Raw genomic sequence first — 17,814 nt, 5'->3', positions numbered from 1 at the left:
TTTGATATAAAATAGAAAACAAAACTCACTAGAAATATATTTATATATAATATTAATTATGATATAACATGTTATATTAGTAGACTATATAATACGCTAAAAGAATTTTTTTTTCTCAAAAAGAACATAAAATTAATTATATGCTCATTGATTTTAGCAAAAAATAAAAAATATCAAAATTATAAATGATGCTCTAAGAAAATGATTAATATATTAATTGTTATAATAGCTAATATCTCTCATATTTTAATAATATAGATAGTTTATGGTATTATATCATATACGAGTGAATTAAGTTAATTAAATTTAAATTTTAAAAAATTTAAATTGATTGATAAACAATTTTATTTTCATGAAATTTTGACTGTCAAATTATAATAATGTTTTGTTATTATAAATATGTTATTTCTTTAACAAATTATTTAATATGGAATTTTTTATTTTATTATTTCATAACATGTTTTTTTTTCTATTTTATAAATACTGTTAGATTTTTAATAATATAAACCGTTAATAATATTATAATTAATAATAAAAAAATTATATATAAAAATTATATTATATTTATTTAAAATATGTAAAAATCAATAAGTACAAATAAGATACGATGCACCTTTAAGAAAACTAATACTAATAAAATATATGAATAAGGAGAGTAAATAGTAGGAAATACAGTTATGATTTCTGATTTCTGCAGTTATATAGTAAATAAGCGGGTATTGAAGAGTGATTGATTCAATTATATTTTATTAATATCAGAATCTAATACTCCATTTAATTTTATTTTAAAAATATCTTTTAAATTCATATATTTTATTTTTTAACCAAAATGATATAATATAGAATTCCATTGATTTTCATAACTAAATTTCATATTCCATCAATTCAAATCAAACAATCAGCAATAATTCACCATATCATATCTAGCAATTGAAGTCTGAGATATTGATCAATGGAGTTTTCCCAACTCATACCAACTCATTTCCCTCCTCAATATATAAGCATCGCTTCATCCATCCCTCTCCACAGCATACCATCTAAGTTGATTAAACCTTTCTTCACTTTAGAAAATGGCTATAACATATACGCAATTCCTCATGCTTCTGCTCAGTGCATGCGCAGTCGGAACTACTGCAGCGACCGGCAGCTACCGCGACTGGGGCTCCAATAGCCCTCACTACAAACGTAGCCATAAGGAGATCATTGTGGGCGGCTCCGCAAACTGGTCCTTCGGCTTTAACTACTCTGATTGGGCTTTCAAGAACAATCCTTTCTTCCTAAAGGATACTCTAGGTAACTTCTATATATATATATATATATATATATATATATATATATATATAATTGACTCATTTTCAAGAAGTTAATTAATAGATTTGATTATTATGTGTGTTTTTTGTGAAGTGTTCAAGTATGATCGGCCAGTGGAGAACAAAACACGTCCTCATAACGTGTGGTTGCTGCCGGACTTGCAGAGCTTGTCAACTTGTAACTTTAGCAAGGGAGTGAAGATTGCAAATGAGACGGAAGGAGCCGGTGAAGGGTTCAAGTTTGTGTTGAAGGAGTTCAAGCCTTACTATTTTGCCTGTGGTATTGGTGATGGCATCCATTGTAATATCGGAAACATGAGGTTCTTGGTGGTGCCTGCCATTTCTGATGATTAGTTGATTGATCATAACAAGTCCAGGGAAGATGCAGTGTTATCTACTATAATCAAGTGTTCTTGACAATAAAATTGTTTTCTTTTTTTTTTTTTTGGCCATAAGTTACTATTTATTAAGGTTGTTTGTGGGTCAGTTTGGTTCGGTTTAAATATAATAATCAATCCCAACCTAAAGCGATAGTTTGAAAAAAAATTAAAACCAAATTACTCCACCAAAAATTTCAAATCGAACCAAACCTTTGGTAGCATTTGATTTGGTTTGAAATAAGAGAGATTAAACTTCCTTATTCATCTTGTTAAAAAGAAAACAAGAAAGATTAACGTGGTATTGAATATGAAAAATGAATTAATAAAAACTATGTCATAAAAAACGCATGATTTTGAATAGCTATTAAAAGTTTTTAAATTAATTTTTTTATATGTATATTCTTAGTATAGTATAAAAAATTTTATATATTCAATAAGATAATAATTAAGCAATTTATAAATATAGAATTTTAATTTTAATTTAATTACATCTATTATTAAAAATTATAAAAAAAATTATAGTTTTGCTCACACATAGTTTTTATATGTATTTTAATCTAATCTTACATGAATCTTTAATATTTGAACATTTATAAAATAATTATCTAATTATCTAATTAATAAGAAATTATTATTCAATTATTATCCAATATAAATTAATCAATACAAAGAAAATTTGCATTCAAAAAATTAAATTAAATTTAAAAGTTCAAACATACATATAATAGTTTGATTCGGTTTTGGTGATTTTGACTCTACAATCATAAATTGAATCAAAAGCTCCATTTTTAAATTTTATAAAATCAAACCAATTCATTAATTTTTTAAAACTGCAGTTTTGGATCGGTTTGGACGATTCAGAAGGCTTACGAACACTCCTATTACAAGGAAGGTATTACAATCTGCACTAGACAATGTTACAATGTTGCAATGTAAGCAAACTAACATAACTACAATTTTAAGATATAAATTAAAGCAAATCAAAGCCCAATAAGAATAATCCAATTCATAAGGGGCAAAATAGCAATTAAAAAGTATTTAGTCTAGGGCATGCCAATTGAACCCATGAACTCCACTTTAAGGCTTCACTAGTTTTATCTTTGCTAATTTGTATTAAGCATTTTGTCTTCTGTAATAGTTCTGAATGTACAGGAATAAAATTTAAATCATTTCCTTCTATATACCTTATTTTAGAACATTTAATAATTATCTCTCTTTTAGGTGTATGAATTGATTAAATTTGAGAAACGGAGTTTATAAAATATTTCATATATATGCAAATTACCTTTGTTTGATTGCATGGATTATGAAATTACTCCTTTCGTCTATTTTTATTTATCATTTAATTTTTTTATATGGAAATTAGTTAAAAGAGCAATTAAATTACTTAAATTGTAATTAAAATATTTTTTAATTTCACTAAATTATTATCTTAATTAATTAGTATCATCTCAGTAGTTCTCTCTCTATTAACCTGCCACTAAAATAAAGAGAAAGAAAGAAAAATGTGATAAAATTTATGTTTAAAGATAAAAATTAAAAAAAAAAATACTCTTTAATCTTTTCGAAGGACAGATAATATTATACAAGATGACTTCTCAAATGCGACAAATAAAAGTGGGTGAAAGGATTAATAAATTTTATCATATCATCAATTCCATTTTTTTGACTGACGGAATTTATAAATTTTATTAATAATAGAATCTAAATTATTTTGAAAACACTCCTCAAATATTGTATTTTATTTCATAACCAAATAATAAAATATGGAATTTTCATGAATTTTAAAATTTAAATATATATGTGATCAAGCAACGTTCCAATATCAAAATTTAATATATACCTGAGCAAAATTTAATTTTAATATCATAATTAACGAGTAAAATTTTTCTTTTTTGCTGAAAATTAAATTTGATAATTTTCTATTAACCATTGGCCATCATCATGGCGTCATGCATACATAATTAATTTTCAGATTCATGGCACAAGTGACTACGTTTTGACCTAATTTCTACAATCTAGATGATTTTACAATATCATTTCAGTTAATATCCCAGTACTATATTGACTTTTAGGCAGCATTGACTTTGTTTTAGTCAAATTTTGAGACCAAAAGGAGGAAAATTATATATTATGACTATGTTATGGAAAATTTTTAGTTTCCTTATTCATCAACAGATACTTAATTTGTCAACAACCCATAATTGCGCTACCTCCACTTCTCCCATTTGGAGCTATTAATTCATGTTGGTTGACTAATAAAAATTTATTTTATGCAAAAGAATTGTTAATAGATGATCACACCAAACCAAAAATTGAACCTAAAGGAAAAAAAAAAAAATATATATATATATATATATATATATATATATATAGGCAATATGAAATTAGTATGCAAGTGGAGGACTAAATTGGGTGGGGGAACCAAACTTGTTCAATGAACAAGCTTCACTTTTGTATGCTATCTATAAAAACAGAATTATTATTATTATTATTATTATTATTATTATTATATAATGCAATATTTAAATAATGCGTATTTAATTTAATTGCTTAACCCATTTTATAAGTAAGTTAATTTGCTTTAATTTCCAACACTAAATCATATAATTGATATTTTTTTCTTTGTCTAAATTTCCTAATTCTATTTAAAATACATTGCATGTGCAAATTGATCCATAATACCATGTCTTACTCTAAAGAAAATAAGAATTTTTTAATAATTATTTGAAAATAATCACATTATTTTTATGGATAATTGTACTAAACACCATAACTGGGATTTAAAATCATATTTATTTCATAATTCTTTTTTTAAAATATATTCAACTTGATTGAAAACTTCAATTTATTAATTATTTAATCTTTAATTAATGTCCAAATAAGATTGAATAATAGTTGAAGTCTTTTTTTTTCTTGATGTAAACCATCGGTATTTAGATCCTATTAATACGAACCGCCTAATTCGGCTTGGTATTTAGTTACAATTAAGAAATTTTTTTGGTCTTGAACCAACCTAGGGACACATATTGTATGAGCAAAATTAGACTTTGTCACATACATTGAATAAATTATCCTTTTAAAAAATAAATTTGGCACATACCCACATTGTCATACCCATCCACTCTCTTTATATAAACTCTTCATTATTTCTTTCCCTCATCAACAAAGCATCCAAAGCACATTCCTTCTTCTTTTTTCACATTTTTACACATCAAATAGAAAACTTTATTCAGGAAAATGGGTCCAAAATACATTCAGGGATTTGTAATTGTGCTTTGTGCTTCCTTGTTGGGAGTTGCTCTGGCCAACAAAGATTGGCAATATGGATATCACAATGGTCCATGGGGTGCGAAACATGGCTCCCCTCCCCCTAATCCCAAAGACACTCCTCAAAAGATTCTTGTGGGTGGCTCTGCTCACTGGACCTTCGGCTTTAACTACTCCGTCTGGGCTTTCAAGAACGGACCATTCTTCGTAAACGATTCTCTTGGTAAGCGTTCTTTTTTTAAACAACACACATGAGACAGAAAGAAGGTACACTTTTAAGTTTTAACTAAAAATATCGAGTTGAATATATAATATTTGATGATTGCATCCAGTGTTCAAGTATGATCCACCAAGCGAGAAGAACGTACATCCTCATAGTGTCTACTTGCTACCGGACATGTGGAGTTTCTTTACGTGTAACCTAACAAATGCAGTGAAGATTGCAAATGAGACAGAAGGAGCCGGTGAGGGGTTCGAGTTCGTGTTGAAAAAGTGGAAGCCTTACTATTTTGCTTGTGGGGCTAGCAATGGCTACCACTGCAACTTTGGAAACATGAAGTTCTTCGTGCTGCCATTTCCTCGTCGTTGGCACTATTAGTTGATTGCTCATAACAGTCTAGATTGGGAAGAGGGATAACTATTTACTTTAATTGAGTGTTTTTTTGACAATAAAAATGTTCTATCTTTGTTAATTTATCTGTGTTAAGCATCTTCTATATTATTAGCTGATGCATAAGTCTCGGCAAAGAGAAGACATTATGTTGTTAGTATGCCTTTCTGAGTTTAATAATTTTATTTATTTGAGATTGTTTTGTTTTATTAATGAACGAACTCATTTCCTGCTATTATTCCAATCTTCCTTTTAAGTTAAAAAAATAAAATTCAAAAGTTCCCTTTTATATATATATATATTCAATTTGCTATTTAATTAATTAGTGGATATCCATTGTCATTCTCTCTATATTTATGGATTGAAGTAAGTCTATAAATAATTTATGACGGTATTGAAAACCGTCAATAAGATAATAATATTCTAATGACAAAATTTAAAATCTACCTGATCATAATGAATTAAAAAAATCAAAGAGATCAAGTTTATTTCCAAAATTTATTAGGTTGTTTGATTAAGAATTTGGAGAGGAAAAACTAAAATAAGGTTAAAATTAAATTTTAAATTTGTCATTAAACGATAAGTAAACTTATTTTACTTAATAATTTCTAATTGATTTTTATAATTGACTTCTCTTACTAAAAATCAAATATCAAAGGAATATAGAATACCGAAGGTTTAGCAAATAAAAAAAAATGAATCAAATATCAAAAGTATTTTCCTGTTTTTTTCATACACAAAAAATGGAAAACAAAAAATGGTTACAAACACCCCTAAATATAGATTTGATAAATAGAGTCCTTTTGTTTTTTAGAAAAAAAAAACGAAAAACACGACAATGGTACAAAAAAAAAACCACCTAAAATATAAATTTAGCATTATCCAATTTTGTCATATCCATCCAGACACTATATAACGACTCGTGATTTCATTCTCTCATCAACAACGAACCCAAAGCACATCCCTTCAAATTCCTAGTATTTTCCCCCTCTTCTTCACATTTTTGTAAGGAAATGGGTCCAAAATACATTCAGGGATTTGTAATTGTGCTTTGTGCTTCCTTGTTGGGAGTTTGTGTGGCCAACTTAGATTGGCAATATGGCTCCGATCGCCCTAATCACAGACACACTCCCAATAACACGATTATTGTGGGCGGTTCCGCCCATTGGACCTTCGGCTTCAACTACTTACATTGGATTACCAAGAATGTTCCATTCTTCGTAAATGATTCTCTAGGTAACTCATATACATATACTTATATTTTGTTCAGTGAACCGTAATATAATATGATGCAACAACAATTAATCAAATGCATTTTTAGTGCATTTAAGTATATGAATCATATATAGGTTTAATTATTTGAAACAAAAACTTGAAAATTAATGAGTATAAGATGTAATATTTGGTGCAGTGTTCAAGTATGATCCGCCAAGCGAGAACAATACACATCCTCATAATGTCTACTTGCTACCAAACAAGAGGAGCTTTGTGACCTGTAACCTAACAGAGGCAGTGAAGATTGCAAATGAGACACAAGGAGCCGGGGAGGGGTTCGAGTTCGTATTGAAGAAGTGGAAGAAGCCTTACTACTTTGCTTGTGGTGCCGGAAATGGCTACCATTGCAATGTTGGCGGGATGAAGTTCTTTGTGAAGCCATTTCCTCGTCGTTGGCTTTATTAGTTGATTGCTCATAGCAGTCCAGGGAAGACGCGTTGCTATTTACTATAATCAAGTGTTTGTGGACAATAAAGTTGTTATATCTTTGTTAATTTGTGCTAAGCTTGTCTTCTGTAATGCATAGATCTCAGCTAAAGAAAATACATTATGTTACTAAGCTTCTCTGTTTTAAATTTTTTTTTTTTTTATTTTAGAATGTTCTTTTTTTTATTAAGGTCTTAAAAATAGTTCTAAATATACATGGAAGCAAGTCATTTCCTTATATTAATCCAACTCCAACTTTTCTTCAACGTCACATGCAGCATTGTCTTTCATTTCCTTATATTGATCATCTACATAGTCTGTCGTTAAGAAAATGTTAGGTCTTAATAAACTAACTTACCGTTTACTCAAAGGTGAAATTCACATGTGCATGAGCAAAATTTGACTCTGTCACATGCATTCAATAATTGATCCTAATAAAAAATCAAATTGGCAGTGTTCAACGTTGACATACCATCTAGCTCACTCTCTATATAAACAATCAGTTCATTCTCTAACAACGCATTCAAAAACTTGATCGAGGAAATGGATTCAACATTGTACATTCAGGGACTTGTAATTGTGCTTTGTGCTTCCTTGTCGGGAGTTAGTGTGGCCACCTCTAATCAGAAAGTTACTCCTAACAAGATTACGGTGGGCGGCTCCTCTCGCTGGACCTTTGGCTTCGACTACTCCGTTTGGGCTTTCAAGAAAGCTCCATTCTTCGTAAATGATACTCTAGGTAATTCATATACATAGAGAGAAAGGTTTTCATGAAATTGAATTTACTCGAATTCTAATTTTCATAATTGAATTCGACTAAAATGAATGTTGAATGTGTTTCGACTAAAGTGGAGTCCAATTTAATTATTATTATATAGTTTTAAATAAATATTTTTTTTAATATGTTCCTTTAAGCTTAAATCGATTATCGTTTCAGTGTTCATAACTATCATTTTCTATGAGTATTTTTTTTACTATTTGAAACCCTAACCTCGTATATAGAGCATCCAATAAAAATATTTATTGATGTTAATTTGAGTGTAACATGTGATATTTGCAGTGTTCAAGTATGATCTACCGCGCAACAAGAATGAACATCCTCATAGTGTCTACTTGCTACCAGACTTGTGGAGTATGTTAACTTGTAACCTAACAAACGGAGTGAAGATCGCAAAAGAGTCTCAGGGAACTGGAAAGGGGTTCGAGTTCGTGATGAAGAAGTGGAAGCCTTACTATTTTGCTTGTGGTGGGGGCAATGGTTTCCACTGCAATTTTGGAAACATGAAGTTCTTCGTGCAGCCATTACGTCGTCGTTTGCCGTATTAGTTGATTGCTCATAACAGTCCAGGGAAGATGCATTGCTATTTACGTTAATTAGGTGTTTGTTGAGAATAAAAATGTTTTTTCTTTGTTAATTTGTGTTAATCATTTTGTTTTCTGTATTAGCTGATGCATATATCTCAGCTAGAGAAAAGACTTTATGTTTTAATAATTATACTTATTTCAGAATATTTTGTTGTATTAAGGTGTTAAAAATTAATTTCCTTTTATTATTTCAGCCTCTCTTAATTTAAAAAATAAAATCCAAAAATTCTTTTTTTAAATAAACAAAATATTGTTAACAGTCAAAAGTTATAGTCTTTCATCCAACTGTCAAGTAAACAGTGGCTAATTGAGGATACATTTGGTAATCTAAAAAAAAAAATTAATAGGCAAAAAAAATTACTATGCTTCTGCTTCATATGGAAAAACAACAATTTCCTTCTAAAGACAAATGAGACGTGTTTCTGCTGCCAAATATAACATAAAACGCTCAAATTACTTATGGGAATTAAAACTCATTATCAATCGTATCACTATCCTACATAAAGGGTAATGTAATAATAGTAATTATAAATTTTTTTTTTTTATTAGTGGAAGACCAGCTTCGAGGAAGAGAATTTCTTCATGTTCTTCCATTTCTCTGCGCCCAAGCTTTTGACCTCTTGATTTATTCACAGTTTTGAGGAAGCTCCAAGCATTGCACGTCTCGTATCTAAATTCTTAAAGACTTTTCGACTTGTCACCACTCGAGGAAGAGTTTGGATTTCGTTGGAAAGGTAACTGATCTAATTGATTTTCCAAGACGAAACCTCTTTTATTAATTACTATTCTCCAATATTTAATTATATTGTTAATGAAATGAAGTTAAAATCTATAATTGCAGTAGTTTTTTTTTTTTCCTTCGTCGTTATCAACGGTTTCAAGATGAGGGTGGTTTCTTATAATATGAGGGGCTCTGTATTCAGAGATCCAAACCCAAGTCTGACCTTGCTATATATGTTGGCTTGCGCTTTAGTTAATTAATCTTCGATTTTTCTCAGGTTGCCACTTAGTTAATCCAATGGAAAGATCCACATCACCAACCAAACCGAAAAAACATGTTGCTGTCTTGGCATTCCCATTTGGCTGCCACCCTCTGGCTCTTCTCAACCTAGTCAAGAAGCTAGCAATGGCAGTTCCAGACATACAGTTTTCATTCTTCAACTTAGCAAACTCCAACAACTATCTTTTCTCGGCATCTGAAGCCAATAATCTGCCTAGTAACCTAAGACCTTACAGTGTTGGAGATGGAGTGCCCTTAAATCATGTCTTTTCCGGACATCCAATAGAAAGATTGGACCTATTTATAGAAGCCACCCCAGAGAACTACAAAAAAGGACTTGAATTAGCAGTGGCAGAGATGGGTCAAATTAATTGCTTGATAACAGATGCTTTCTTGGCTTTTGCAGGTGCAATGGCTAATGATTTTAATGTTCCTTGGATTCCAGTTTGGATACCTGTCCCCCATTCTCTCTCCGTGCATATTTATACTGACACACTACGTCAATACTATCGCACGAATGATGATGATAACAACTGGAATGATAGTGGCAATGATAGAAATAAAGAGTCGAAAACCTTACAAAATATTCCAGGGTTAGCTGAAATAAGAGTTGAGGATTTACCTGATGAAATTAACAAAGAAACTCTATTATCTTGCATGTTAGGTCAAATGGGTCATGTGCTTCCACAAGGTACTGCTCTTGTAATGAATTTTTACGAAGAACTATACCCTAAACCCTTATTAGACGATCTGAAATCCAAGATTTCGATAGTGCTTAATGTGGGTTTCGTTACCCTATCAATGCCACCACCACCATTGCCATTGTCAAATACAGATGCTACTGGCTGTCTTTCATGGTTAGATACCCAAAAAACAAAATCTGTTGCTTATATTAGCTTTGGAACTGTTGTTGGTATCCCTCCTAATGAGATCAAAGAATTGGCAAAAGCATTGGAAGAAAGTAAAATTCCATATCTTTGGTCAATTAGAGACAATTTGAGAGAAAATTTACCAAATGAGTTTCTTGAAAAGACAAATTGGCATGGAAAAGTGGTTTCATGGGCACCACAAACTCAGGTATTAGCACATAGTTCAGTTGGTGTTTATGTGACCCATTGTGGAGCTAATTCTGTGTATGAGAGTGTGGCAAATGGGGTTCCAATGATCTGTAGACCAGTATTTGCTGACAACATGATAAATGCAAGAATAGTAGAGGAGATATGGGAGACTGGTGTGAGAGTTGATGGTGGAGTGTTTACAAAGAATGGTCTAATTAAGAATTTGAAGTTTATTTTGGAACATGAAGATGGGAAAGGAATAAGAAAAAAAGCAGAAGATCTACAAGAGCTCATTTTGAAAGCTGCTGCTCCAAATGGAAATGCTGCCCAAGATTTCAAGAATTTGGTGGAAGTGGTTTCATCAAATCAGTAAGAACTGACATTGGCATTGCCTGCCTGCCAAATAGTATTTTTACTTGATCAATTAATTTGCCTGTTTTATGCATAATAAACAAATTTCAGATAGTTTATTCTCATATTGAATTTAAATATGTTTATGCTTTTTTTTATATGTATGCATATATTCTATTGCACCAATAAATTTAGTTAAATTTAGAAAATTCTATTTAATTACTGATTTTGATTCAATTTCTTTTAATTTTATTAAGAGGTATGCGAATGAGGTTATTAATTTATTAGTTAAGGTAACTTATTCTATGTTAGATCCTAAAAGTGGTTTTAACGCCTCTTAATTTTATTTTAGCTGCTTTAATCAATAAAACTTAATATAATTAAATATCATATTTTCCTATCTAAGAAACTATACATTGTAACTCTTTTTCACAATTATTTGAGTAAATGGTGTGACTCAATTTTAAATAATTTCATTAAATAAAAATCAAACTAAACTATTTTGAAAATGGTTTGCTAAATTTTGAACTAAATTAAATTATTTAAAAATAATTTAACCTCCATGCAAGTCTTTCCTTTAAATTTATTATAAAAAAAAAAAAAAAAAAAAAAAAAAAAAAAAAAGAGTTGATCCCAGTAAATTTGAACCAAGTTAAAAATTCAAACGAGAAGTTAAAAGTCTGAAATGCAGTCCAGTGGGCTAACTAACTCCTCGAGCCCAATCTTAATTAAGCAACCCAAAAGTAAAAAAATTAAAACAAATATGAAGAGAAACCCCAGAAAAGAAAAGGGAAAAAAGAAGGAAAAAAATGAGCGTCTATGGAGGAGACAGTTGGGCGAGAGAAGCACAATACAGGAAGAGAAGAGTAGATGGTGTTCTGCTTCAAGGCCTTGATGGTTCTTCTTACAAGAAGCTCTCCAGCGGCAAGTACGCATGTCTTGTCTGCCCTCACAATCCCATCCTTGATACCTCTCTCATGCTCACTGTAAGTAATTACTGATCCTCATTAATCTCCCCTTTCTATTTCACCCTCTTTTTTTCTCAATAGTTCGATTATTTGAAAAACTAATAAGATGTATCTAGAATTTTAATGATTAACAAATCTTATTGCTATTTAATTTGTAGTACGGAATTGAAGAGGCACACAGTTCATGTTTGGTAGATTGTAATGAAATTTGATGTTAATACAAGGGAAATGAATGAAATTTTACCTTGCATTTGGTATTAATGAATGTTTAAGTATAGAATTCATTTATAGATTGACAGAATTTGGTTTAGTATGTTCAATTTCATAAAACTGAATATTGGAGAGGAATGAACATTTTCTTTCATACCAAATATGAACACTTGAAATCCAAAATGAATTTATAAAATATTTTGAATCATTGGTGCCAAATAAGGCCTTATTTATTGTTCTACTGGGTTTTAATCTGATGATTACATTGAATTGTGTAGTGCTATGCAACTGTTAGTGTCAGAGCCAGTTAGGTTTATCTGTTTGAATGTGATTGTTTTTAATGTAAAATTAGCTTTTGAATTGTCAGTGTTGTTTTTGCAGATGCATAGCAAGGGATCGCGGCATCTTGCTGCAGAATCGAGGCTAAAAGAAGGAGAGTTGAAGAGAAAAGATGTGATAAATAAGAGATTAGCATTATCTGATTCCCTTGTTAGTTCTCATGACTCTACTAGTATAAACAAAAAAGTTAGGTTAGCTAGCAAACCATTACTTGAACAGACTAAGAAGGCTACTTCTGAGGTTCTTTACAGTAAAATTCCCCAGCAGAGTCTTGGTAACAAAAATTGTGGTGTGAAATTGAGCGACGGACAACTTGCAAATGTGACAACTTTCTCATCTACTTCAATTAAAGCGTCTGAAAGGTCACTTGTACAACAGCAGCTGGATTTCCGAGAGCGTAGAGAGCGAGAACTCAAGTTTATAGAAGCAGGTTGGAAGCGTGATTGTCATGGAAGATGGTTTAAGGATGAAAATGTGAGGTTTTTACTTTTTTTTGTCAAATTCATCATTCCTGTATTATAAAAATTGTCTCATTTTAGTTGCAGTGACAGTTAAACCATTGTGCTGAAAAAAACATCAGCATCGGCACCAGGTAGAAGAAAGAAACCTTCTACCTGTTAAATGTTTAGTGTATCTAATGGAGCTCTTCACGTGTAAAATTATTTGCAGGTTGAATTTGACTCCGATGAAGAAGATCCAAATGTATGTCTTAGTTAAAGAATTTCAGTAAGGGTCATCTTAGAAGATTTTGAAAGAAATTTGATAGCTCAAGATCATCAACTGTGATTCGCATTTATGTTAACTTGACGTGCTATAGATAGCGCAATCTTTATTCTGCATTGAATGGTTTTAGAGAACTGAAAATGGATGCTTTGATCTGCATTACAATCACTCAATAGATTAAGAATATTAGACTTACAATTTGAATAGGGTCAGATTTTTAGATGTTCAACTGGAAATTGTACAAACTGCAATCTGGAGTATGATTTAGAGCTGAATTGTTCATGTGCATTGGATAACAGTTTGTAGTTGTTGGTGATTGCATAAAGAAAGAGTGAGAGGAAAAAACTCTAAAAATTTTTTATATACTTTGTTTTTCCAATTCCAATAACAGAAGCTGAGAATGTTCATTTTAGTTAAATTATCACTTGTCAGTATCTTATTCAGAAATGAGCTATGATTGGATCTAGACTTGGATGATTAGATGGTCTTGAGCTTGATGAGAATTCAATTACTATGCAATGGCAAACTCATCATTAGCAAAATCATTATATGAAATCAAATTAGCAGATAAAGGTCAGTTTGTTGTTTAGTGATGGGATTGTTTTTCCCATTGTGTTAAGAATTCCGCAACTTGTTTGGGGTATTTGGTTTAGCTTTTTCCTGGAATTGCTATCTTATTTAAAAATTTTAGTTAATATTTTTTATTTATCTAACATGTTAAGATAGAAAATAATATATTTACTTTAAAAAGAAAAAAAAATTATATTTTTTATGGTGATTTTATATTTCTATGACAACTATTATTAAAATTTTACTCAAAGTACATGATATCGAATAAAATTTGTCTACGTTCAATATATGGATGCACTAATACCCCAAGCTAATGGAAAAAAGGGTTTTTTTTTTTTTTTAAGTTTTTTTTTTTTTTTTCAATGTATAATCATAAATATCATAATATAGCGAGTGTGTGTAAGTCTTTTAAATGATAATTTTTAAATGGGTTAAGATGTTGACTCTACTATTTGATCTAACAACCCTAGGATCTAGTGTATTTAATCATTAGATCAAGTTGTGTTAGATTATTACTAATGAATTTTAATTTAATGATAATAAAATTTTAAATATCAAGGGTCCAATTCTAATAATAACCAAGTTGACCAAAAAAAAAAAAAATCCATATCTCACTTTGGATACTGTTGATAGGATCCCAGAGAAAAAAAATTATACTCGTATAGCAACGAAATTAATTATTAATCGGGGAAGGAGTAGTCTATTCTTGGTCCATCTAAAAGCAACATCAGCATCCTCTCTCCTCTCCAACTGGCCAATGCTTCCAAGAGAGACCCATCCCAATGTTCAATTGTCAGTTTTTATATTTTCAAATTTGACATTTTTATAATTTTTGTTAATTATTTTAATTATATGGGACTAGAGTTGTTGTGAAAAACAAAGTAAAATCAATTAAAAAATTTTGATTTTTTTTTTTTTTTCTGCAATGGGAAGGAGATATTGCCTCGTTGAAGAAGACACAATGATTTTTAAGTTTTTGGTTGTTACATCCATTCAGTAGCAATTATTTAGTCGGGTTGGTTGTTTAAGGATTTATTAGCATCAGTCTTCTGCTTGTTGGAATTTAAATATTTTCCATCTGATTTTTATTACATTGCAAAGGAGAGTGATAACAAATTAACCATCTTCAACATATTTATGAGGGAGTACTTGATATGTTATTCTCTAACAATAGTGGCAACCCATTCATTGATGTTTGATAGGCAATGATGGGATAAAAACAAATGGAATCCCAATTTCATTTCCATTAATTTTTATGAATAATTTTGAGCACCCTTTAAGAAACATAAAAGTCGACGGAAAAAATAAAATAAAGGACAAAGAAAATCTTTAAATGATGATGGTAAAGAGGGAATAGAATAGGTTTTTATAAGCCTATTCTAATACCTGAAATAAAGGTTATTCGTCTTTCCTCCAAACTTTACTTCTTGAATTTTATATTTTCACTTTTATTGGATTGCCTATCTTTAACCAACACCTTGTTGATAAAAAAAAATTACCACTAAAATTTTTTGCTTATACTATGCGTTTGAAACAAATTCAAGTCAACTGTTGATGGGTTATTCTATTTTGAATTCGATCCAAATGTATATATATACATTTTCTATGTATTTTTATCCTAATTATTCATTAAATTAACTTTATATTAATTTATATAATATGTACTACTATAAATTAATATATCGCATGGCAATAGTATAAATTACTATATAAAAATAAAAAATGTAAAATATTTTATTTTAAGTAAAAAGCATACGAAAATAGTTAAATTCGAATCCAACTCAAGTTTCACGAATTCAATCAGAGATTGATCAAATATCAGATTAGATAAAAATAAAAATTTACGATTAAATAAGATTTAGGTTTTATAAAATTGGATCCAAGCCCGACCTGCTAATTAATAATACTATATTTGATTTGTTATGATTTTTTTGCCTTTTCGGCCAAGTATAAGATTTTTTTTTAACAATATAGTTACTCCTTTCATTCTAAAATATAAAATACAAATAATTTAAAATTTTACACGATGATAAAAATAAATAAATAATTTTCTTAAATTATGATAAAATTAAGAATAATCTAATCGAATTAATTTTATCTCAAAATTAAAAGTAAAAATGGAAAAAATCCTCTATCACTCTTGAAAATATTTAAAAACTTTTTATAAAATTTTATATTTTGGACCGATTATTAGGTTCATGCATTCATTTGTCAAAAGTGCGATCATCTACAATCTAATCCTGTGAGTCCATATATATATATATATATGTACATGCACGTGAAATTCATATAATTAATTATATGTTGCGAGTACACTAATCACTTCTTAATTATATGGCCATTATAACAACTACACAGTAGTTTTTAGTTATTGGGTAGTAACATTAATTCTTTGAGATTATTTCTCATTTTCTAAAAATTATTTATCGTTTGAGAGAATATAAAAGTATTAATCAATTATTTTTTAATTATAAAAATTCCATTGGCATTGTTAACTTTTTTTACATGATTAAAAAAAGATTTATTATAGGAATAAAAAATGTTGGAAATATAATATGATCGCATGACATGTATCATGTATGCATTAGCTAATCATTAATACCAAATATCAATAATTAATTGATTTGGGTACGTTGCAATGCACATGTACAGGACATCTGTATCATATACATGTATACGAAATCTACGTTATTTACATGTTCATTTGTTATTTATATACGTATACATACACTAAAGGGCAAAAAAAAAAAAAAAAGTGATTTGTTATTCAAGTACTCTCAAATTGCAAAGCTGTCTAGCAGTGGAATCCGTACAGTTTTGACATATATTAATGGATATATATAGTTTTTAAAAATTTATTCACAGCTAGAAAGCATATCTTTTTAGAACTTGCCAACGAGAATAATCCAATATATAAAAAATTGAATTTCTATATTAATAATAGGTAATATAAAGCAAAAATACTGTTAGAATATTTGAATTATATGGGAAATTTATATTATAGATTTCATACTTGCGAACATAATAAAAAAGAGATTGTGATGATCAGTCGTTGAAGCACAGCCAACCAAATTTGTGCATGGTTGTTGACCTAAACCATTACCGATAATATAATAATAATAATAATAATAAATCAGTTTATCTATTCTTGCACCGAAAGATGGTAGAAGAGACAAATCTATATATATATATATAGATATATAATTTTTAAATTTTTTTTATATATAGCAAGATAGCAGCAATGTCTATCATAATTGAGGGTCATAAGTATTATTTTTTATAGTTTTTATATACATATAAGAAATAAGTTTGGTCAGTGGCATGAAAAACACGTAAACTTTAGGAGAATGAAAAATTTCTAATGCATGTAAAATTCTTAAAAAGAAAAAAAAAAAGAATTAGACAATTAGAATTTGAATCATACTTTATGGACTATAAGGCAAATTAATAGGTAGATTACATTTATTTTTGTTTTCAAACATACCTTAAAGAAGAGATTCTGGTCTAAAGTTTGAAGCTATCAACTATCACTTTCACTTTCACTTTCCCACTCGAAATGGTTAAAAATATAGTTGTTGGCTGTCGGGTTTTGTATTGTTTAATTCAGTATATAATCACCAATCAAATTAATCTCAACGTCACCATTAGTGGTTGAATGGTAATAGATTGTATTTTTAGGTCACTTAGTTTCTTTTTCTTGTTTGTAAAAACATAATTTTAATATTATATATAGGTCACATTTGTATAGATCAAGTCCATGGTCTAATTAATATAATAAATTAATAAAAATATAAATTTTTAAAAAATTATTCTTATTTTATTCTTTTTTATTGAATCTATAGTAAGAAATACCCTGTTTGAATGAGAATTTTTTTTTTTAATTTGGTCAATAGTTGAAATAGTGGATTTAGTTCATATAAGTCCATCAGATGGTTTGCTTGTTTTTTTTTTTTTTTTTT

The 17,814-nt window shown here is 29.2% G+C and overlaps 6 protein-coding genes across 6 annotated transcripts; all 6 read left to right on the top strand.

Annotated features, from left to right (window-relative positions):
* The first annotated feature begins 1,047 nt into the window (after positions 1-1,047).
* LOC105634305 (early nodulin-like protein 20) lies at positions 1,048-1,720 on the top strand. Its single transcript, XM_012217139.4, has 2 exons — positions 1,048-1,293; positions 1,405-1,720. The coding sequence occupies exons 1-2, from the start codon at positions 1,071-1,073 to the stop codon at positions 1,662-1,664; spliced, it is 483 nt and encodes a 160-aa protein (XP_012072529.1). The 5' UTR covers positions 1,048-1,070; the 3' UTR covers positions 1,665-1,720.
* Positions 1,721-4,873: 3,153 nt separating this feature from the next.
* On the top strand, positions 4,874-5,802 carry LOC105634226 (uncharacterized). Its single transcript, XM_012217055.4, has 2 exons — positions 4,874-5,183; positions 5,293-5,802. Exons 1-2 carry the CDS (start codon positions 4,931-4,933, stop codon positions 5,556-5,558), a joined length of 519 nt encoding a protein of 172 aa, XP_012072445.1. The 5' UTR covers positions 4,874-4,930; the 3' UTR covers positions 5,559-5,802.
* A 695-nt stretch (positions 5,803-6,497) lies between these two features.
* Positions 6,498-7,404, top strand: LOC105634304 (blue copper protein 1a). The gene is made up of 2 exons (XM_012217138.4): positions 6,498-6,806; positions 6,982-7,404. The coding sequence occupies exons 1-2, from the start codon at positions 6,584-6,586 to the stop codon at positions 7,248-7,250; spliced, it is 492 nt and encodes a 163-aa protein (XP_012072528.1). The 5' UTR covers positions 6,498-6,583; the 3' UTR covers positions 7,251-7,404.
* Positions 7,405-7,796: 392 nt separating this feature from the next.
* LOC149492410 (blue copper protein-like) lies at positions 7,797-8,782 on the top strand. Its single transcript, XM_089716604.1, has 2 exons — positions 7,797-8,010; positions 8,332-8,782. Exons 1-2 carry the CDS (start codon positions 7,815-7,817, stop codon positions 8,595-8,597), a joined length of 462 nt encoding a protein of 153 aa, XP_089572730.1. The 5' UTR covers positions 7,797-7,814; the 3' UTR covers positions 8,598-8,782.
* Positions 8,783-9,198: 416 nt separating this feature from the next.
* LOC105634301 (anthocyanidin 3-O-glucosyltransferase 7) lies at positions 9,199-11,215 on the top strand. Its single transcript, XM_012217136.4, has 2 exons — positions 9,199-9,370; positions 9,635-11,215. Exon 2 carries the CDS (start codon positions 9,655-9,657, stop codon positions 11,065-11,067), a length of 1,413 nt encoding a protein of 470 aa, XP_012072526.2. The 5' UTR covers positions 9,199-9,370; positions 9,635-9,654; the 3' UTR covers positions 11,068-11,215.
* Positions 11,216-11,818: 603 nt separating this feature from the next.
* Positions 11,819-13,703, top strand: LOC105634225 (uncharacterized). Its single transcript, XM_012217053.4, has 3 exons — positions 11,819-12,031; positions 12,605-13,036; positions 13,232-13,703. Exons 1-3 carry the CDS (start codon positions 11,855-11,857, stop codon positions 13,277-13,279), a joined length of 657 nt encoding a protein of 218 aa, XP_012072443.1. The 5' UTR covers positions 11,819-11,854; the 3' UTR covers positions 13,280-13,703.
* The last annotated feature ends 4,111 nt before the right edge of the window (positions 13,704-17,814 follow it).

The sequence above is a fragment of the Jatropha curcas genome, chromosome 11, assembly GCF_041381405.1.
Source record: "Jatropha curcas cultivar XTBG-Jc1 chromosome 11, XTBG_Jcur_1.0, whole genome shotgun sequence".
NCBI lineage: Eukaryota > Viridiplantae > Streptophyta > Magnoliopsida > Malpighiales > Euphorbiaceae > Jatropha > Jatropha curcas.
The sequence above is the reverse complement of the archived record's forward strand: the minus strand, read 5'-3'. Positions and strand labels throughout refer to the sequence as shown.

Coding starts and splice junctions, on each gene's coding strand:
- LOC105634305 (XM_012217139.4), top strand. CDS start 1,071: ATGGCTATAACATATACGCAATTCCTCATGCTTCTGCTCAGTGCATGC. Junction 1,294..1,404: donor CTTCCTAAAGGATACTCTAG/GTAACTTCTATA, acceptor TTTTTTGTGAAG/TGTTCAAGTATGATCGGCCA.
- LOC105634226 (XM_012217055.4), top strand. CDS start 4,931: ATGGGTCCAAAATACATTCAGGGATTTGTAATTGTGCTTTGTGCTTCC. Junction 5,184..5,292: donor CTTCGTAAACGATTCTCTTG/GTAAGCGTTCTT, acceptor GATTGCATCCAG/TGTTCAAGTATGATCCACCA.
- LOC105634304 (XM_012217138.4), top strand. CDS start 6,584: ATGGGTCCAAAATACATTCAGGGATTTGTAATTGTGCTTTGTGCTTCC. Junction 6,807..6,981: donor CTTCGTAAATGATTCTCTAG/GTAACTCATATA, acceptor TATTTGGTGCAG/TGTTCAAGTATGATCCGCCA.
- LOC149492410 (XM_089716604.1), top strand. CDS start 7,815: ATGGATTCAACATTGTACATTCAGGGACTTGTAATTGTGCTTTGTGCT. Junction 8,011..8,331: donor CTTCGTAAATGATACTCTAG/GTAATTCATATA, acceptor TGATATTTGCAG/TGTTCAAGTATGATCTACCG.
- LOC105634301 (XM_012217136.4), top strand. CDS start 9,655: ATGGAAAGATCCACATCACCAACCAAACCGAAAAAACATGTTGCTGTC.
- LOC105634225 (XM_012217053.4), top strand. CDS start 11,855: ATGAGCGTCTATGGAGGAGACAGTTGGGCGAGAGAAGCACAATACAGG. Junction 12,032..12,604: donor ATACCTCTCTCATGCTCACT/GTAAGTAATTAC, acceptor TTGTTTTTGCAG/ATGCATAGCAAGGGATCGCG. Junction 13,037..13,231: donor GATGGTTTAAGGATGAAAAT/GTGAGGTTTTTA, acceptor AATTATTTGCAG/GTTGAATTTGACTCCGATGA.